The 22,739-nt window shown below is 34.9% G+C and overlaps 1 protein-coding gene across 3 annotated transcripts in view; it reads left to right on the top strand.

The window, feature by feature from the left end:
• VPS13A (vacuolar protein sorting 13 homolog A) overlaps positions 1-22,739 on the top strand; it is a 221,528-nt gene that overhangs the window by 12,041 nt on the left and 186,748 nt on the right. For all 3 annotated transcript variants that reach the window (XM_020289260.2, XM_012759772.3, XM_012759771.3), the window contains exons 2-10: positions 3,221-3,264; positions 5,268-5,310; positions 11,321-11,416; positions 11,856-11,957; positions 15,836-15,945; positions 16,591-16,650; positions 18,804-18,863; positions 19,079-19,159; positions 19,553-19,610. In XM_020289260.2, the coding sequence (XP_020144849.2) occupies positions 3,221-3,264; positions 5,268-5,310; positions 11,321-11,416; positions 11,856-11,957; positions 15,836-15,945; positions 16,591-16,650; positions 18,804-18,863; positions 19,079-19,159; positions 19,553-19,610 (654 nt within the window). The remainder of the gene's footprint in view (positions 1-3,220; positions 3,265-5,267; positions 5,311-11,320; positions 11,417-11,855; positions 11,958-15,835; positions 15,946-16,590; positions 16,651-18,803; positions 18,864-19,078; positions 19,160-19,552; positions 19,611-22,739) is intronic.

Raw genomic sequence — 22,739 nt, 5'->3', positions numbered from 1 at the left:
AGTAGCTGGGACTATAGGCAAAAAGAACAGAAAGAACTTAGCTGGACAACTTAAAAAAAATCATATATATTTTTATATTTATTTATATATATTATATATAATTATGTAAATATATACTATATGTTTATTATACATTTATTTATATATATATAAAATATATATTTTTTAAAGTTGTCCAGCTAATTTCTTTCTGTTCTTTTAGTAGAGACAGGGCCTCACTCTTGCTCAGGCTGGTCTCGAACTTCAAGGATCCTCCCGCCTCGGCCTAACCAGAGTGCTAGGATTATAGGCTTGAGCCACCATGTCCGGCCCACTATTTTAGTCTTTACTTCTATGACAGTCACTTTTTTAGATTCCATCCATGCGTGAGATCATGTGGTATTTGTCTTTCTGTGCCTGGCTTATTTTATTTAGCGCAACAGTGTGTAAGAGTTTCCCTTTCTCCAGTCATGCCAGCATTTGTTATTTTTCATCTTTTTGATGATAGCCATTCTAATTGGGGTGAGGTCATATTTCATTTGCATTTCCCTGATGATTGGTATTGTTGAACATTTTTCATATATCTTTTTGACCATTTATAGGTCATCTTTTCTCTTTTGTAACTTTTTGACACTTGTTTTGTGATGTAACATATGGTGTGTCCTGGAGAATGTCCCATGTGTACGCTTGAGAAAAGTGTATATTGTATTGTTGGGTGAAGAATTCTGTATGTTTTTTTGGTCCAGTTAATAGTGTTGTTCACGTCCTCTATTTCGTTATTAATCTCCTGTCTGATTGTTCTATCCATTATTGAAAGTGGGGTATTGAAGTATCCTGTTATTATTGTAGTGCTATCTATTTCTCTCCTCAATTCTGTCAGTGTTTGCTTCATATGTTTTGGTGGTCCGATGTTCGGTTCATATTGTTTATAATTATTGTATCTTAGTAAAATGTGCCCCTTTTATTATTATATAATGCCCTCCTTTGTTTCTTGTAACAGGTTTTGACTTAAAGTCTATATGTCTGATATTAGTACAGGTTCAGTATCCCTTACCTGAAATGCTTGGGACCAGAAGTGTTTTGGATTTTTTTTCAGATTTTGGAATATTTGCATATACTTAATGAGATATCTTGGGGATGGGACTCAAGTCTAAACATGAAATTCATTTATATTTCATGTATACCACCTTATGCACATAGCCTGAAGGTAATTTTATATAATATTTTAAATAATTTTTGCATGAAACAAAGTTTGTGTATATTGAACCATCAGAAAGCAAAAATATCACTATTTCAGCCACCCATGTAGACAATCTGTAGTTATTTGGCATCACCATTATTCCTGACTCTGAATTTATATGCTACCAATAAGCAGCCATTTTCTTACACTTACTCACATGTAAGTACTTAACAGTAAGAAATATAACATACCATTAATACAGTAAATAACAAACAACAGCAGGCTTTCAGTCTCTACCTATAATGCTGTGTTTTGACTAAAAGGTTATTGTATACTGTACTGTATTTTTTTTAGGTGAGAAGAAACATCATGTGCAGTGGAGGGACCAGGGATTTGGTCCTGTAGGGATGAGGCGGCGTTCTGCTGGCTGGCTTTTTTAAATGTTTCCACCAGAACCATTGCCTTACTAATGATGGTTTTTGTCTTAGAAGTCTCTTTTTGTTTTTATAAACTGACGATATCTTGTTCTGTTATGAGTACATACTACTCTAGTCTAGACTTCAGTAATCTCATGAAACAGTTTCACCATGTGGTCTGTAGATACTTTTCTGCAGTGTTAACAATGTCATCTTTATTGTCCACTTGTGGTATGGCTTTTCCTTTTTTCTTGGTTGGGCATTTGCCTGGTTGCTATAGATCCTTAACCAGTTTTTAGAGTTCTCACAGTTATTTTGGTCAGTTTTTTGTTTACTTGATGTTTCTTTGGGGGAATGAGGGCCTGTAGCTTCCTAGAATGCCATCTCTCTGGCATCATTCCCTCCTTTTTATTTTTTTATTTTTTATTTATTTTTTATTTTTTATTTTTTGAGACAGAGTCTCGCTTTGTTGCCCAGGCTAGAGTGAGTGCCGTGGCGTCAGCCTAGCTCACAGCAACCTCAAACTCCTGGGCTCGAGTGATCCTTCTGCCTCAGCCTCCCGGGTAGCTGGGACTACAGGCATGCGCCACCATGCCCGGCTAATTTTTTTATATATATATCAGTTGGCCAATTAATTTCTTTCTATTTATAGTAGAGACGGGGTCTCGCTCTTGCTCAGGCTGGTTTTGAACTCCTGACCTTGAGCAATCCGCCTGCCTCGGCCTCCCAAGAGCTAGGATTACAGGCGTGAGCCACAGCGCCCGGCCCTCCTTTTTATTTTTGAAGAATAATTTCAGTGGGTACAGAATTCTAAATTGGTTGTTTTTGTTCAACACTTTACATATTTTACTCATTTTGCTTTCATGATTTGTAAAGTGGTGTGGTATAATTCTTTGACTTGTAGCTCTACAGGTATGGGTTTTTTTTTCCCTCTCTTCTTTCTTTTGAGATTATCTTTGATTTTCTGTTCTTTGATTATGACATGTCTACATGTAGATTTTTGGTATTTATCCTGTTTGGTGGTTTCTGAGCTTCCTGGATCTATGGTATTTTTATCATAAATTTGGAAATTTCTCAGCCATCATTCCAAATTTTCTTTTTCTTTTTCTTTTTTTTTTTTTTTTGCTCTTCTGTCTCATTTTTTTCACTTCAGTTGTCCCATCACCTATACGTTACTGCTTTTATAATTGCCTTACAGTTCTTGGACATTCTATTTTTGTTATTTTTCTCATTTTCTTTTTGCATTTGAATTTGGGAAATTTATATTTACACATCTTGGGGCTAATTGATTTTGGATTTTTAAAATTTTTTCCCCTTAACTGTTCATTACAGGTATATTTAAATACAATTCAATTTTTGTATATTGATCTTGTGTCATACTACTTTGTTAGATTTGTATTATTTATATAATTCTGATTAAAATGATTGTATACATTAACATTGAGCTATAACTGCAGAGGTCAGAATTTACAATCTGAAGTTTTGGTCAAACATACCATCTTAGACTGTAGAAGAATGAAGGTGAGTTAATAAGATTGCAAATAGTTCTGTTTTCTTTTATTTACATTATTTATGATTATTTTTTCTTAGCAGGAGTGAAAAATACTTGATTGTTTCAAGTTTATTTTTTAATAATCTTTTTTAGGAGCTGTATTCCTCAAGAATCTTCAAATTAAAGAAAATGCCCTGGTAGGTTTTGTCTGTGATAAATTTGTAATGTTGTTGCATTTAATTATGTACACTTCTTCCTGATTCAGTTTGCCACCTTAAATTATTTAAGTTCAAGAAAATTTTTTAGAAAAATTTTTTCAAAATGTAAATATTGCAAAATAGAATTTTAATCTCCCTAAAAGCATAAACTGACAGTATAATTTTTCTTATTTAAAAATACTTAGGTTTTTATTTATTCTCATATGTTTTTATTTTGAATGCTTGTTTTCCAGTTTCTGAGTTTTTTTAAAACTGTTTTAAACACATTTTAGCATACAATTCAGTGGCATTAATTACATTCACTATGTTGTGCAACCCTCACCAGTATCTGTTTCCCAAAGTTTTCACATCCCAAAAGAATTAACTCCATTCCTTCTTTCCATAGGCCCTGGTAACCTCTAATCTACTCTCAGTCTCTAAATTTGGCTATTCTAGGCATAGAAGTGGAATCATGCCATATTTGTCCTTTTATATCTATCTGGCTTATTTCACTTAGTATAATATCTTTAAGGTTCATCCATATTGTAGCATGTATCAGAACATCATTCATTTTTGTGGCTGAATAGTATCACAGTCTATGTATATACCACATTTTGTTTATCCATTCACTTGTTGATGAACACTTGGGTTGTATTTGTCTTCTGGCTCTTGTGAATAATGCTGCAGTGAACTTTGATGTACATGTGTTTGTTCTAGTCACTGCTTTCAGTTTCTTTGGGGATATACAAGTGTAGGAGTGGAATTTCTGGATCATATGGTAATTCTGTATTTTTTTTTTTTTTTTGAGACAGAGTCTCAGTTTGTTGCCCAGGCTAGGGTGAGTGCCATGGCATCAGCCTAGTTCACAGCAACCTCAAACTTCTGGGCTCAAGCACTCCTGCTGTATTTAGCTTTGTTAGGAACTGCCAAAGTTTTTTCTGTAGTGGTTACACCATTTTACATTCCCTTCAGAAATGCATGAATGTTCTAATTTATCCACATCCTCTAAATCCCCCATTTTTTTTTATAATAGCCATCTTAGTGGATGTGAAGTGGTAGATTATTTTGATTAGTATTTCCCCGATAACTAGTAACGTTGAGCATCCTTTTGTCTGAGTGTTGCTATTTGTCTATGTTGTTTGGAAAAATGTCTGTTAAGTTCCTTGCCATTCTTTAACCAGGGTTTTTGGTTGTTATTGAGTTGTAGGAGTTCTTTATATATTCTTCATGTCTATATATGATTTGCAGATATTTCCCCCATTTTATGGGTTGCCTTATCCCACTGTTGACAGTGTCCTTTGATGCATAAAAGTTTTTAATTTGATAAAGACCAGTTCAACAATTTTTTTCATTACCTGTGCTTTTGTTATCACATCCAAGAAATCATTAGCAAGTCTAATGTCATGAAGATTTTCCCTTATGTTTTCCTCTAAGGATTTTATAATTTTAGCTTTTATGTTTAGATCTTTGATCCATTGTGAATTAATTTTTGTATATGGTGTAAGATAATAGTCCAGCTTCATGTTTCTGCAAGTGGATATCCAGTTTTCCTAGCACCATTTATTTTCAGGCTGCTCTTCACCCATTGAGTCTGAATAATTTTTTTGAAAATATTTTTTTTTCAAAGTATGAGTTTCGCAAAATGAAGTTTTAATCTCTTGAAAAGCATAAATTTACAGTAGCATTTCCCACTCTTTTCTTAAAATAATCCCCAAATGGTAATGATTCTGGTAGGGTAGTTTTTGTGGTCAGTATTGTAGACTCTAATTATAAAAAGAGCAGCCAACCTGAATTTTATGGATTTGAGAATAATATTTCAGTTGTATATATATTTAAATAAATGTTGGTGGTAAAGAGGATGTGTAAATTAATTAAAAAGCCCTTCAAATAATTCTTGGAAGAAAAAAGTAATTATCTGTATTGTTGAACTCTATATACTAATGTTTTATATATATAGATATACACACACACACATATATATACTCACATTTTTTTTTTCGTAGAGTCAACTGGATGTACCATTTAAAGTTAAAGTTGGCCATATAGGTAAGCCATATTTATTATTGAATTGTCCTCCTTGATAGATGTACAACCAGAGTAATATGCTTAATATCTCTATAATGTGATCTTTTAAATGTTTCTGGGCATTTATTGAAAATAATCATATGTTTTTGTCTAGTAGAGCTTAGTTAGTTGTGTAATGTAAAAATATTGTGGGAGCCATATATCCCTTTCTTAGTTTTTGATACCTGAGAAATTATACATTTTTTTTTTTTGGGTGGGGAACAGGTTCTTGCTCTGTTGCTTAAGCTCTGGAGTGCAGTGGCAGAGGTCACAGTTTGCTGTGGCATCGAACTTCTGGCCTGAAGCGATCATCTGCCTCAGCCTCCTGAGTTGTTAGGATTATAGGTGCATGCCATTGTGCCTGGCTCCTTGTTTTATTTTTACTTTTTGTTGAGATGATGCGTGTGAGCGGGTTGGGGAGGATCTCTGTGTTGCCCAGGCTGGTCTCAAACTCCTGGCCTACAAACAATCCTCCCACCTTGGCCTCCCAAAGTATTGGGATTATAGGTGTGAGCTACTGTGCCTGATTTTAGGTATTAAAATTGAGTTAATTGAGAGCCAAAACAGTACATCTAACAGAGACCTTTTCTCAGTTTTCTAGTTTTCTGACTGGTTCCCATTGCTGTAATCCTGTTTGATACAGGATATGTGGTGTAAAGACTAAGGTCTGGATCATCCAGCCGTTGTGGCTAGGGGTCAATCTGAAAACTAATTTATGCTCTGGAAGTTTTTCTAGATTTCTAGAAAATCTTGTGCTATTTCTTATTCTATATTATTTTACCAGCATTTATATTTGAAGTATATGGATTGAGCAGAAACTGATTGGAATATGAGGTTTTAACATGTTTAATAAAAACTTAACTTTGTTTCTTAAATTATGTTTTAGATTTATTGGTTTAAATATCGTGCAAGATAATCAGTGTCTTTAGTTGGGATTTTGAAATTTTTTTGTTATATAGTTTTTGTGTAGTAGGATTTATATAATGTTATCAAAGCTATATTGGTGTCTCTTAAAGAACAAGGTATTCTGAAAGCTTATGTAAATTACATGATAAATTTGTGTCCTTATAGTTGGTGTTAGACTGTACACCATAGAAAGTAGCATCAAAGATGTTAGTAGATTACTAGAATTCTATCACTCCCCCCTAATTTAAAGACAATTTAGCATGATAAGAGGGAGAAAATGTCATCCATTTTTTTCTTACCTGACATTTTTATTTTTGCATGTTTCTGTTGTTTACATGTGTATATTTTAAGTACTTATAATCATGGTATATTTGGGATTTTATAATTTTATGATTTTTATATTTTTATAAATTTTATAATTTTATACATTTGTAATTTATAATTTTATAATTTTTCTTTTAATTAACATGTAATAAGGATTTCTCATAATCTAAGTTGCTTTTACCTCATTCATTTCTTGTGGTATTGTAATAATCCAGTGAATGCATATTTGGATATTATAAAATAATTTCATTTTTCTGTTGGTACATACATATTACAATAAATATCTTTTATGTAGTTTTTAAACATTTGCCAAAAGTCATTGAGTTTTACAATAATGATTGTTATATTTCAGTGTATGTAAATTTAGTCTTAATTCAAGAAAGTAAAAATGTATCAGAAGAGTAGAGAGACCTATTTCTTATAGAGCCTGCCTTGCTGCCTTCCTTCTTTTCTCTTGCCTGATATTGTTTAAAAATAATAATAAGGTAGTTTTCAATGATAATATAAGATAGTGGAAAGTACACTGGACTAAATCCAAGTTAATTTAGAGAATTATTTAAGGTATTGTTTGTGTACCTCTATCATAGCACCTTTTATTCCTTAATGTCACTTTTATTTATTTCTTTGTCTTCTAGTAGACACTGTATTTCTTGAGAAGAAGTGGGCTTAATTTTTATCATATCCTCACCACTGAGTACATTACCCAGCATACAATAGGGTCACAATTTGATGAATGATAAAAGTACATGAGTGTTACAGTAGTATACTCAGTTTTATAGGAATGTATTATCCTTGTGCTGTTATTGGGTATTGTTAGTCTTATTGATTTTTGAAAGTTTTCCTCATTTTTTTTTTTTTTTTGAGACAAAGTCTTGCTTTGTTGCCCAGGCTAGAGTGCTGTGGCGTCAGCCTAGCTCACAGCAACCTCAAACTCCTGGGCTCCAGCAATCCTGTTGTCTCAGCCTCCCAAGTAGCTGGGACTACAGGCATGCGCCACCATGCCCGGCTAATTTTTTCTGTATATATATATATATTAGTTGGCCAATTAATTTCTATTTATAGTAGAGACGGGTCTTGCTCAGGCTGGTTTTGAACTCCTGACCTTGAGCAATCTGCCCACCTTGGCCTCCCAAAGTGCTAGGATTACAGGTGTGAGCCACCCCCCCCCCGAAAGTTTTCCTCATTTAGAATGCAGAATCACACATATATCAGATATAAATACACACACATGTATTTTAGAAGTTGTCTTATGTGGAAGGTTTTTGGAATTATATTCTGTTTATATTTCTCTGAATTTGCCAAATTTTCTACAAGGAGTTTACATTTTATAATGAAAGGAATAAAAGTTGGTTTTTAGGCCGGGCGCGGTGGCTCACGCCTGTAATCCTAGCTCTCTGGGAGGCCGAGGCGGGCGGATTGCTCCAGGTCAGGAGTTCGAAACCAGCCTGAGCAAGAGCGAGACCCCGTCTCTACTATAAATAGAAAGAAATTAATTGACCAACTAATATATACAAAAAATTAGCCGGGCATGGTGGCGAATGCCTGTAGTCCCAGCTACTTGGGAGGCTGAGGCAGGAGGATTGCTTGAGCCAGGAGTTTGAGGTTGCTGTGAGCTAGGCTGACGCCACGGCACTCACTCTAGCCTGGGCAACAAAGCGAGACTCTGTCTCAAAAAAAAAAAAAAAAAAAAAAAGTTGGTTTTTTACAAAAGGATTTAGTGGTGAAAATGAGACATATTATAATTTATATTTCTTTGATTACTTTCACATTTGGTCATTGTTGTTCTTTTGTTCATTTGCCTTTTTTGGAGTATTAATGTGTATGTTTTAAGCAGTTTATTTGGTACATTTGTGAATAAAACTGTGTGAAATTTGTTACAGGTATTTTTTCCCAATATACTTATTTTATTTTAGTTACATTTTTGGCCTGTATACAAATTTGAAATGATTGCTCTCTTTTCTGATTTTAAAACTTTCTAAAACTTAGAAAATTATTCTTTTTTTAGAAATTAGATAATTTATTTCTTTGTGAAGTGACATTGTATGATGAAATTTTTTTTCTCAGTTTAGGGTTTTCTAAACATTGAGTTTTTAAGGTTATGTAATGAGATGGATATAAGTATATGTTTTTCCTTCCGAATTAGGGTATTTAATAATCTATCCCTTCCCCAGTTACAGCAATGGCTTCTAAATCCAGAAGCTCACACTTTTAAAAAAATTTTAAAAATATGTTAAAACTCTTTATTATAGAAATCTTAATACAGAAAAGTGGAGTTAGTAGTATAATGGACCCAACACATAGTGTTTTTTAGTTCAAGAAACCTAATACTTTTGAAAATACCTTGCCATTGGAATGCCATAAAATATTTTCATTAGTTTGAATAAGTTTTTAATATTGCCCAGAATGTTTTTTTTTTTTTTTTTTTTTGAGAGTCAGCTTTATTTCACCAGTGGGCTCAGAGAGCCATATCTGCCACCAAACTCTGAGCGCCCCTTTTTTGTTTTCTTTTAGTTTTATACCTTTTTGGGAGTTACAGTTAGCCAATGGCAAGTTTTTACAAAAGTCACCTCATTTACATAGTAGTCAGCCAATCAGAAGTTATGACCCCAAATCACCTCATCAGCTGTGAGTATTACTAGCTGCTCAATTTAGGAGCAGGATAAGCGAAACAGGCGGGTTTTAGTGGAACGCCCTGAGATTCCCCCCCTTTGATGCTTCTTTTGCCTCTAGACAGGAGCATCAACTTTTAAGAGATTACTACTTAAGGGATGATAGCCCCGTAGGGCCATTATATGGGCTGTGGCCCTCTGAGTTACCGTTGTCTCTATAAACTTCATTAGGGTGCTGAGTAGGCATGGGCCTATAGTTACCAACAGGAGGATTGTTATCAGTGGTCCTGCCAAAGGAAGTAACCAAGAGGTCAGTCCATTGTCCCAGATCAAGGCCCCATCCTGAGTCTAGTTTTTGTTTTTTCTTTTGAAGCCTCTCTTTCAGTTCCCTTACTGGGCAGTGACAACCCCTGACTGATTTACATATTAACAGCACTCTTCTCCAAGGAATACACAAGTTCCCCCTTTTCTGCAGTGAGGAGATCAAGCGCCCACCTATTTTGCAGCGTGACCCACTGCCAGTGAGTCTAGCTGGCTCTGGAGGGATAACAAGGAATCTGCTATCTGAGGGGAAACCTTGCTGGGTTTAGTGAGTTTTTTCACTCTTGTGAGGTCTGGCCTTTGGTATGGCTTTTCTGTTTGCGTTCTTAATTTGATGGGGCTCTGCCTTGACCTCTCTTTGTAAGTTTTTTTAGCCTGGTCTTGGGCTCCTCTTCCGTCGGTTATTCTGGCGTGACCATAATAGGTCCAGCAAGCTGTGCTTCCCCTTGAATAACCGGAGCAGGAGCCCAGTGAGCCTGTGATTATTCCTGTATGGTATTTTTTTTTTACCGTTATACAGGCATTCTGTAGCCTGCAGGAGCTGTCAAGGTGGGTGACTGAGTTGAACCATTTGCTTTTCCCTGAGGCCCTCTGTCCTAGCACATTTATATTGCTGTAGCACCCCTGAGGGCAGTCAGTGGCTACAGCTGTAGAGCCTTTCCAGGAACATTACGCCCACAAACATCCTATATAGCCAAAATAAAAGGCGAACAGGGCACATCTTTGCAGTTTAGTCCAGTCTTTTGGAGCCACAGCCCAGAGTCCAAGTCCCAAAAGGATGGTCAGCAGTCCCACAATGATTTAAGTCAACGTCAACAGTCCCATTCAGCTTTTCCCGTTCTTGTCCGTCTCAGTGGAGTTTGGTCTGGCAGGTTGTCATCTGAGTTGGAGTTTTAGCGGGTTTTGTGGGTCTGCTCTCGCTGTCCAAGGTCCAGTCGCGTCATCCATCTCGGCTCGCTTTACTCGGGTGTGGTGGATCCATGGTGTTATACCTGCAACTTGTCCGACGTCCTGGTTGTTGCTCAATTGGTCCGCGTCTCCATTGTGTCCGGGCGAGACCGCAGCCCCAGCGGGCAGTGGGAGGTCCTGAGGAGCGGAGGCCCCGCAAATGGGCCGCTCGGCTCTATCGGGGAGGTCCCACCGTCCCGTGCCCATCCCAAACCGGTGGCTCAACGGGCCAGCGCTGTCGGGTTTCCCGGTCAGGGAACCAAAATGTTCCGGCAGGTGTGAGCAGCTCTTGGCCGAAGAAAAACCCGAGCGACACATGGAGAGTTGGAGAGTCAGCTTTATTTCGCCAGCGTGCTCAGAGAGGCATATCTGCCACCACACTCTGAGCCCAGATCTTTTATTATTTGTGTATGTGTATATATTTTTCATATATGTAGACTATGTGGTAACATGTATGTATGATTATTACTGTGTGTGTGTGAAAAATGTATATACGCACAGTTACATAAAGTATACTTTTTTGAATTGTAAGAAAAATACAAGGTTTAGAGTAAGAATCAGGAAAAATTCAAAGTTTTATCAAGGATCATTGATTAAGGGAAGAATAGTGGTATGTTGGCAGTACAGATCGTTATAAATAGAAACTTGTAAATATAATCTATTTGGGTTTCCAACAATACTTATATAAATACAGTTATTTTAAATCATCACAACAAAGCCTTACTGTTTGAAGTTGTAAAACAGCTTTCAATAAAGTGACTAAGCTCTTCAGGAGAAAGGAAACTTCACTTCTAATGCCTGACAGTAAGTAGACTGACAATAAATGTAGGTTGAATGAATAATATTTTTTGACCTGTTTTTTTTTTTCTTCAAAATAATTGTAGGTAATCTTAACCTTGTAATTCCATGGAAGAACCTTTATACGCAACCAGTTGAAGCTATATTGGAAGAAATTTATTTACTCATAGTGCCTTCTTCTAGTAAGTCAAATTTTAAAAATTATAATTTAAGTTACTCTTCTGTATGGATGGAATTTTTTTTTTTTTTTTTTTTTTTGAGGCAAGGTCTTGCTCTGTTTCCAGGCTAGAGTGCAGTGACATTATCATAGCTCAATGCAACCTCAAATTCCTGGTTCAAGCAATCCTCCTGCCTTGGCCTCCAAAGTAGCTTTGTCTACAGGTGTGCACCACCATATCTGGCTAAAGAAAAATCTTTATATTTGATAATTATATTTGTACAAAATACTTTTGGGGAATTTTTACAGTCATCTTAATATTTAAATTTGGTATTCAAATTAAATTGGTTTTTAACTCTAAATTTTTGCTGACTTTGAATTAGTGATTATTTTCAAGGATTTTTTTTTTGAATGAGTATATTTAAATTTAAGGTAATTAAGATTCTTTTGTATGCATCCTGTAGGAATAAAATATGATCCTTTAAAAGAAGAAAAACAACTCATGGAAGCAAAGCAACACGAACTAAAAAGAATAGAAGAAGCAAAACAAAAAGTAGTTGATCAAGGTAAAGAAGACAATAAATATCAGTGGTAATAAGTAGAAAAGACCTTAATATTTATCATAATTGAATGTTATTTTTCTCTGGAGTAACTGAGATTATTTAACAAATATGAGAGAATCTTATTACATGGGGAATTTTAATGTGTTTTCTGTGTTGTCATGTGTACAGAAATTTTACCTTATAGAAATTTATCTTATAGACAAATAATATGTCTAGCTTATATGGATAAGGTCAGTTTTAACAATAGCAATTTATAAAATATATTTTCTTACCTTTCTAGTCTTTACTTTTTCATTCCCTTTATGTCATCAATTCTTCACTGTTTTGGAGAAATAGTTTCTTTTTATATATGTATCTATCTCTTTCCTTCTCTCTCTATATATATTCCATCCCCCCTCCCCCCCCAATCTGTTTATTTACCTCTGGCTTTATATCTTTTCCCATTCAAATTATACCACTTGGTCCATTACTACAGTCCCTTTTTCATCAGTGGAAGAGGTGTCCTGCAGAAATCTGATTCCTTTTCACCTATCTTCTGGTCATCATCACCAGCTACTTTTTACACTCTGACTCTCACTTCTTCCCCTAGTGGGTCTTTCTCTTTAGCATGTAAATATAATGTAGCCTCTTCTTATCTTAGAACAGGAGTCATTTTCCTAACCTAGTCATTTATTTATCTTCTCCTCTGTCCTACATTTAAATGCTAAACATCTTAAAAGAAAAATATATGTGTACTGACTTTACTATTCTTGCAATGCATTGGTTTTTTTAATGAAAAATAAACTCCAATAATAATCATTTTATCTGTCGACAAATGTTAATGGAGATTTAATTCATACTCCCTGGCAGTACCTCTTGTAGTTCTGTTTTCTTCTCTGTCACAATTCTTTCATATCCTGTGTAGTCATTCATCCCTACTCCTAATCCTGTCTTTCCTAAGTCTCCTATGCTTTTTCCTTTTAAAAATTATTTTTATTTTATCAAGATAATATATGTGCATAGTTTTAAAAGTTAAGCAGTACTGTAGGACACATTTTAAAACAATCTGTCCCTGGCTCAGCCCTGCACCCTACTCCCTAGAGAACTATCATGTTGCTAAATAAAATGCTCACATCTCTGTTACTTGATTTATTAAGTTTAGATATTATGTATATGTATGTTTTATACATATGCCTTCTTTTATGATGAACTTTGAAGAATGATCTCATTTTCCTATTTTCCAGATATACTTCTATCACATTTTTGGTTAAATCTGTATTCATTGTTTATATTAATATTATTATGGCTATATGTAAATGTTTATTAGTGATTATTAGTTTATTATTAATCTTCCTGTTTTGGTATGGGGCTTTCGCTGGCCTTCATGTGCATCATATCAGAGTCTAGAGCCTGTTAGGTCCATTTTCTTTAGAATAAACCTTGTGTTCTCACTAGGGGGGGAAAGAGATAAGTTTCCTGGCTATGGGCTGGTTGAGGAAGTTCCGTTCAGCTGTTTATTATACAAACTTAAACCAATTCTTGTATATCTTCCTCTCTCTCCATCATGCTCCCTTTTGTAATTTTGTTTTGTGGAATCTTTAGTTCCTGAATCTTTCTAGGGTTCTGTTTTTTAAACTCATCTTGTGTTTCATTGGCATCTCCATCTATGGGCATTTAGGATTGAGTTTCTTCCTCTTCTGCAATATGCTAATGCTGTCTGCTTTCCAGCTTCTGAATTTTTGTTTCATTTTCATTTATTCTTTCTCCTATCCTCCTTCTTTTGGCTTGGGGATCTATCCATTTTTCCCCTTTATTTTTGCTTTAATGAGGTTTTACTGAGGAATAGATAAATGCATGTCATCTACCATGTTGAATCAGAAGTCCCTCCATTTTATACATAGGTCTAAAATAGAAATGTTTAATCATGCTTAAAATTCATTGGTGAAGATACATAAGAGCTCTCATGGTTTGAATCCTGTGTACCTCTCCATCCTCAAATTCTTATCTGGCCTCAGATCCTTCTTATCTCTTTTATTCTTTGCTCTAGCCATACTGAACTATTTGTAGTTTACTGAATATGTCAAGTTTTCTGTACTTTACATCTCACTTCCTACTTTAATCAGTATGCATTAGAGAGTTATCACCATTAGGATGATAGTTTAGGCTATAAAGTCTGGATGAGATTCCTTGTAGTAGCACTATAGAATAAGAAGAGAAATAATCCCAGAACTGAACTATAAGAAAATTCAACATTTTTTGATTATACAGAGGAGGCAAAGAGACAAAGAAGATCAAAAAAGAACGTATAGATAAGTAGAAAATTTGGAGTTTCTGGTTACATGGGAAAAGGATTGTTTTAAGAAGAAAAGAATATGTATCAGATGCTGATGAGATATCAGATAAGGGGAGGATTAAGAAATTAATCATTTTATTTACAACATGTAAGTCATTGGTCACCTGAGAAATTTCCATAGTGACTGAGTGAATGGCAGAGGAGTTACCGTGTCTTTTCATTCTTTCAAAGTTGGGGGCAAAGTCATCTGCTAAGAGTAATGAAAACAGGAGCAGAGTTGTTGGAGCTTTGAGGAGAGTCAAAACAAATTTCAAAATGGTTGTTCCAGAAAGTGTGAACATGTTGACCAGAGAAATGTAGAAGGTTGCTGGTTGGTTGAAGTTGAGGACAACTAGTTTATGATAATTCTAATCTGTGCTGTTGCGATTTTTTTCCTCTAGTACTCACCTGGCAAGACAGACACAGGCATGTTTTTATATTTTATTGGCAGAGGAAAATGAGTAAAAAGAGCAAAGGAGTTTGAAGTGCTGGGTGAAATAATGTATCATGGAATCTGAGCTGCATAAGGAAGTCAGGAGGAAGCTAGTGGGTAGTGAAAGAAAAATTTAGCATTTAATTGAGTGACAGTGAATTTAAAAGAGCAAAGGATTTTATTAGGTACTTGTGGGATTCAAAGATAGAATATGATCCTCTATCTTTAAAGAGCTTGAATGCTACTGTTGTTTTGCTTAATTAATTCTATAGTCCTTTTATGTTTAAATGTATTTACTTTATTTTTATGTATTTGAGGTACACATGATTGCTATCTTCTTCACCTTTCCTTTATCTAAGGCCTTTTGGGCCGGCTGAATTAGGGAATAGTAGAAAATTAGAAGAAAAGATAGGTAATATGTATACTATCTATACAAAGGACTAGAAATATGAAAGAAGGAAGAGGACTAGAAATATAAAAGGATATAGCTGTCATGGGCATTTTTAAAGGGGGCAAAAAGATAGTAGCTAGTAGTTATCAAAGACATATTTCAGAAAAATTAGGGACCTCAATTCTTTATTCTATTTCCCTGAAAGATATTGAAACTAAAAATAGTTAATATTGTTTTCTGAAAATGAAATAGATGATGAATTTCTTTCATCTTTGTTTGAAAGGAGAGAGGAAGAAGATCTTATAATTTTCTATTTTGTGTTTACTAGGGGGAGAGCATATTCAACTATTTTATACCTGTAAGCACAGACAACTTATGATGGTATCACTAATTTTAAGGGAGATGCCTGCTTACCTGCTGTTACTAGATTTGCTAATTTATGCCTATTTTATTCTTATCTAATAATCTTCATTGTTTTTCCTATCTGTACTCAGGCATAATTTATAAAATCTAATGCCAGTAAATTCTACATGATTGACTTTAGACTCATGGTACAAGAAACTGGCTTTTGAAAACTTTGTGTTTAGTTGTCTTTGAAAGACTTTTGGAAAGTAGGCTACTAGTGTTCTATTTATAAATATATATATTTTTTCTTAACTGAGGCAACATAAGTATATTACCTCAATCTGTGGATATTTATAGAGTATTTTTTTATTCAAGTTAAAAAAGAATATTTGCAATTGTAGAACGAAATCGGCAAGAGAAACAGGACACTTTTGCAGAAAAATTAGTTACTCAGATCATAAAAAATCTTCAAGTGAAAATTTCCAGCATTCATATTCGTTATGAAGATGATGTAAGTATTTTAATAGGTGATTATTTGTTTTCATATTCACATGAAAGTTATTTTACTGTTTATTGACGCCTACTCTGTAGTGGCTAATCTATTAAGTGCTGGGAGATAGAGAGATACAGTGCTGAAGATGACATATTTATTTTCCATACTTATAGTTGTAATTTGCAGTGGTGACTCCTTGATTTTACACTTTGCTAAAATGTTCAAACATCAGATCATGATGGAAAATGCTTTGGGAGTTATATATTTTAAAAATACTTTAAAACATGCTCGATTTACCTCCTGGATGGAACACTGGTCTAGGAATCAGTAGAGCTAGACTAAATTAATTTTGTTTGATTTTAAATAGTTCATTTGTTCTCTCTTAACACATAATTGTTTGCTTTATAATCCTGTGAGTGTGTGAATCTTTTTTTTTAAATAAAACTTTTTTTGCAAACTGAAAAACATTATGCCAATATAGTATTATTATGTAACGCTAATACATTAATAGTATTCTAATTTATTTTAGGAAAAATATAGGAATAAAAGTTGTTCTGGAAAATAGTAAAGTGTTTTTGAATGTTTGAAATCAGATACTTTTCCTATAAAGTGGATTTTGTCCAACTAAAATTCGGAGTAAAATTTACTTTCTTTATTCTTTAGATCACTAATCGAGACAAACCGCTGTCATTTGGTATTTCCCTTCAAAATCTCAGCATGCAGGTACTCTGTTTATAAAAGAAATGTAATCATATTTAATTGTGCAGTGTAGTCAAACTACTAATTACTATTTGTATATGCCATCATCAGAAATAGGTGTCTATATAGAATTGGTGCAGAAAGGGCATATATTGGATTGGAATTTAAGATAGGTACGTTCATGGTTCAAAAAATGGTTGAAAATCAAATTCAGTTTAAAATATGAGGACCTATTATTATTGATAATTATGTTAAATACTTTTGCTTACTTAAAAAAACCATTTCCAAATTTTTAATGAGTAAGTACAAAATAAAAGTAATAAATGTTCACATCTGAAACTTTGGTAAGCCTTGAAAAATAAATCAATCATCCATTTCCTCACCACCGTTAATTGTGACATAATTTAATTTTTGAAATGAGGAATTTTAAAAACTTAAGAGCACATAGAGAATTATGGAACATTTGCTTGCCTTCAGAATGAATGCATGGTTAAATTTGTCATTTACTTAGTCTTAAATATTTTTATTTTTATTTTTATTTTTTTTTTGAGGCAGAGGCTAGAGTGAGTGCTGTGGCATCAGCCTAGCTCACAGCAACCTCAAACTCCTGGGCTCAAGCGATCATACTGCCTCAGCCTCCCGAGTAGCTGGGACTACAGGCATGTGCCACCATGCCCGGCTAATTTTTTCTATATATATTAGTTGGCCTATTAATTTCTTTCTATTTATAGTAGAGACGGGGTCTCGCTCTTGCTCAGGCTGGTTTCGAACTCCTGACCTTGAGCAATCCGCCCGCCTTGGCCTCCCAGACTGCTAGGATTACAGATGTGAGCCACCGTGCCCGGCCTAGTCTTAAATATTTTTATAGGAGTAGGCTGTTATGAATAAAGTTTAAATCCCTTTTGTTCTTTAATCTCACCTTTCCCTCCTCCCCCAGAGATTGTCATCCCAAGTTTTTAAACCTTTATATAATATTACCATTAAAAATATATATATAATTTCATTAAAAATGTAGGTTTTAAAAGGTTCACATAAATGTTTTGTGTGATTCTTCTATAAGTTCCTTTTTACTTTACAGTGTTTTTGACATTTATCTGTGTTGCCACATAAACTACAATTCATTCAGTTTAATTGCTGTATAGTATTTAATTACATACTTTTTTTTGTTATATCTATTGGATTTTGTGTATGATTTCCTTTTAAAACATGGCTCCACTACAAGCAGAAGTAAAAAGGAAAAGCCAATGAAAAGTTGGGTGGGGTAAACTGTCAAATGCTGCTTGCTCTTAGGTTGAAAAATAAGGGCAGAAAATTAGCCATTGGATTTGGCAGTATGAAGATCATTAATAACCATGACAACAGTGGTTTTGATCATCACCTTTGGAAGTTCTTGGAAACTTGTCTGCCAGCCCAGACCTATTCAGTTAGAAAGTCTAGGGTTGGGATCTAGCAATGTATAGTTTAAAAAGCCCTTTGGGTGATCCTAATGCATGCTAAAGTTTGAGAACCACTATTCTCGTTAATTCATTCAGTTCTCCACACAAAAATGAAAAACATCTTTCTAAAATAAAGATCTGATCACTTTATTCCCCTTAGTGGCTTTTCATTGCTGTTAGTATAAAGTCTGTAGTTTTGTCTTTAAATAGCCTATGAACATTTTTTGTAATCTGACCCCAGATAACATATCTGGTTTCACCTCTTTTCTTTGTTTGTTTTGTATTATATTCTCTGTCCATGTGGAGCTACTTTAGTTCCCTGATCATGTCATATATTTGCATACATTTGGGCTTGTCCTACTCTGAATTCTATTCCCTATCAATGTTAGAATCCATACTTTTAATTTATATGTTATATATTAGGTTTTATATGTAACATCACTTCATCAAACCCCTGAGTTGGATGTTTCTGCCATGTTCTCTCAGTGAACTGTGTATTTAACCTCTATTGTGGCACTTATGTGTTTGTAATTGCTTGTGTTTTTGTTTGCTTTTCTGACCAGCAATAAGCTCCTTGAAAACAGAGACTTTCCTTTGGTCAGTTAATATTCCTTGACCAAATGATATGTTTTCAAGGCATTTTCGTGGAACATTTGTCTGTGGTGTGAAAGATAATGATTTATCACTCTGCCATTTCAAATGTGATGACCTTATTACTGTTTTTCTTTCTTTTCTTTTCAGACAACTGATCAATACTGGGTTCCATGTTTACATGATGAAACTGCGAAACTAGTTCGTAAGGTAAACTAAACAAATACTATATTTGTCAACCTATGAATTTGATGAAAGAGAATTTTAGAAAGGCAAATGGTAATGTATAGATAAGGATTTATGTGAATTGTATTTATTTGCTTAATTCTGTGATATAGTTCACTTAATTACTTGAGACTTCTGAAAATAGCATATGTTAAAAAGTCTTCAAAGAAAATGATACCTGTAATAAACTTTATTTTCAGTTAATCCGATTGGATAACCTTTTTGCCTATTGGAATGTGAAGTCTCAGATGTTTTATCTTAATGATTATGATGAATCATTGGTAAGTCAATTTTTTTATATGAGTATATATATTTGTTGGTATCATCTTTTGCATAAGGTTTAATTCATTGTCTTTTATCTAACATACTGTAGTTAGTATTTTTTTCTAGGCAAAATCCATTGGCAGAATTTACAGAAAGGTGAATATGTATGTGCCCATACACAGACATGTACACACATACATCATAATAGTTCCTAAAGCATGCTTTTGTAATAGTGGTTTAATGGGGTATTTTTTAACCACTTTAATATTTTGCCATAGCCAAGTCCTCCTCAGTTTGTTATTTATTTTTTTAAATTGTTTTTAAACATTTTTCTTTTGTAGATAATAGGACTTTTTAGGATAAAAGCATATTGGCATGAATGTAAATAAAAGCAATTTGTCTTTTAATAGAATCACTTGAGGAATGGCATTGTCAAAGAACATATTGTTCCAGAAGGTTATGATTTTGGTACGTATGTTTCATAAGATAAATGAAATGAATCATTATAGAGTTTAAATTAACATTGTTATCACTGCTATTTTATGTTAAAATTTCTCTTATACAGTTAAATATATTTATAATGTATATATAAAAGCAAAAAAATTATCTTTTCTATATAGTTTATTGTTGTAGAGCCTTTGATTGTATTTCAGAACTATAGGATAAAAAGTCCAACAAAAGAAGATGCTAGTAAATAGTGATAAATCTCTAAGTATTATTCAATAACAATTAGGACAGTGTTGATAAAGACATTTTGAAATGTCAAATATAATTTAATAAGGCTAGCTACTACAGCCTGTAGTGTGATCTTACTATTTTAAAAATGTGCATTTAAATTTTCTTTCATTTTTTGTTTTCCAAATTTTCTAAAATGAGCATATATTACTTTTGTAATCAGAAATGGATTACTAAAATATACAGGGAAAAGTAGTGCTGTTTCTTTTCTGAGGGCCCTCTATAAATATTGATTGGTGATGGATAACTTGGTGCTTGAATTTGCCTGCCTGGATGTCATTAACAATAGAATATCCTTCCTGGAAGTATTTCTTTTCTGGGCTTCAGTGATACTTTTCAGACTGTATTATTCTACCCATATGATTGATTACTTCTTATTTCCTCAAATGGCCTTTCTTCTTGTGCCCACTCTTAAAATATTATTTTCATTGTTTTGAATTTGGTTTCATTGTCTTGATTCTCTTTTCAGAGGAAACATTTGGAACGTTTAGTTACCCATTGTTTTAGTCTGCTTTGCATTGCTATAAAGGAAACACCTGAAACTGGGTAATTTATCAAAACAAAAAAGAGGTTTATTTGACTTATGGTTCTACAGGCTATACGAAGCATCATGCCAGCATCTGCTTCTGGTGAGGGCTTCAGGGAACTTGCAATTAAGGCAGAAGGTGAAAGGGGAGCAGGACTATCCTATGGCAAGAGCAAGAGCAAGTGAGGGAGGAGGTGGTGCCAGGCTCCTTTAAAGAACCAGCTCTCACATGAATTAATAAACTGAGAACTCAATCATTACCGTAGGATAATACCAAGCCATTCATGAGGGATCTGCCCCTATGATCCAAACAACTCCCATCAGACCCCAACTCTAACACAGGATCAAATTTCAACATGAGATTTGGAGGGGCCGGATATCCAAACCATGTCATCTATCATGTGTTTATGATTCTCAGATCTGCTTCTATAGATTCGACTTATTTCTCCTTTGTCCTGCAGTCATTTTCTGCTATATCAGTCAAGGTCCAGTGAGGAGAGAGAAGCTACCAAGTAATTTGAACAAGGAAAGTTTAATATAAAGAATTACTGGCCAGGTGTGGTGGCTCACGCCTGTAATCCTAGCACTCTGGAAGGCCGAGGCAGGCAGGTCGTTTGAGCTTAGGAGTTCAAGACCAACCTGAGCAAGAGCGAGACCCCGTGTCTACTAAAAATAGAAGGAAATTAATTGGCCAACTAAAAATATATAGAAAAAATTAGCTGGGTATGGTGGTGCAAGCCTGGAGTCCCAGCTACTTGGGAGGCTGAGGCAGAAGGATTGCTTGAGTCCAGGAGTTTGAGGTTGCTGTGAGTTAGGCTGATGCCATGGCACTCTAGCTGGGGGAACAGAGTGAGACTTTGTCTCAAAAAAAAAAAAAATTACTAACTAAGAGGAGATTGGAGTATCAAGGGATTGACTAGTAGAAAGTAGAGAAAATACTGAAGAATACAGGCCCGGTAGATAGAAAGAACTGCCCCTACCCTAGGGCCAAGATGGGGTGTCCAAAAAAGAGCCCCCTCCCCATAGGATTGAGATCTAGACCTTGTTAGAGAGAGGTGGCATGGCTCATTGAATGTTGGGAAAGTCTCTGTGGTGCTGTGCCAGCAAAACTTACTGGAAATTCACCCTCTAGAACTTTCTGGAAATCTATTTTCTAGGGGGAGGCTCATGGAGAGGTGTCTCTCTGGATGTACCCCACTATAAAACTGCCTTAGTAGCGTGCTAGGGCAAGTTTCTGGCTTCTGGCTGCTTCTAGCTGCCATATACTGCAAATGGCCTGTGCTGAAGTCCTTCATGCTAAAGGAACCAGATAATGGAGAAGCCGCCTATTTGGTAGGAGCTGAGTATTGAACTGCAGGAGTCTGTTGAACAAGCACTCTGGAACCAGGCAGCAGAATTCCTTCCTCTTGCAGTGCCTCTCCAGTGTCCTTTACTGATAAAGCTTAACATTTTGTCAGCTGGTAAAAGAAAAATATTTAAAGGTCCCCAAATCATTTTTAGAGTAGGCAGTGAAAGGTGAATTTAATCTGGCCAGGCACGGTGGCTCACGCCTGTAATTCTAGCACTTTGAGATGCGCCTAGGTGGGAGGATTGCTTAAGGCTAGGAGTTCGAGACCAGCCTGGGCAACAGAGCGAGACCTGGTTTCTACAGAAAATGGAGAAATTAGCTGGGTGTGATGGCATGCACTTGTAGACCCAGCTATTCCAGAATCTGAGGCAGCAAGACTGCTTGAGCCCAGGAGTTTGAAGTTGTAGTGAGCTATGATGAGGCCACTGCACTCTAGCCTGGGTAACTGAGGGAGACCCTGTCTCAAGAAAAAAAGTGAATTTGGAGCTCAGAGGCAATAAACTGATAACTGGCATACCTGCTGGAGAGGGAAAAGGAAATGAACTTTTTTTGTTTGTTTGTTTTTATATTTACTAAGAGAGATGACAAATTGTTTATAGGCTGAGATTAGAATGACCGAGTAAAAAATGAAAAATTAATGATGAAGGATAGAGTGGGACAATTTCTGGATGAAAGGGAATGGTGTCTAGTGCACAAGTAGAGAGCTTTGCTGTAAACAGGAGCATGGGCAGTTCATTTGTAACATAAAGTTTAGTTTCAAAAGAGAAGTCTCAGTGTTGGGTAGATGCATAGATATGATGATAGAAGTTTAAGGAATTTGTCTTCTTTTTTTTAAATATCTGAGGTTTTTGGAGGGAAGAGAGACTATGAAATAGGCATTTTAGAGGAGCGAGAGAGTGAGTTGACTGGGGCAGTATTCTCAAAGTATGGTTCTAGCACCATTAGCATCATTTAGAAATGCAAATTTCTAGGGTCTATCTCAGACCTA

The sequence above is a fragment of the Microcebus murinus genome, chromosome 12 (genome assembly GCF_040939455.1).
Source record: "Microcebus murinus isolate Inina chromosome 12, M.murinus_Inina_mat1.0, whole genome shotgun sequence".
NCBI lineage: Eukaryota > Metazoa > Chordata > Mammalia > Primates > Cheirogaleidae > Microcebus > Microcebus murinus.
Note: the sequence above shows the minus strand (reverse complement) of the source record. Positions and strands in the feature narration are given on the sequence as shown.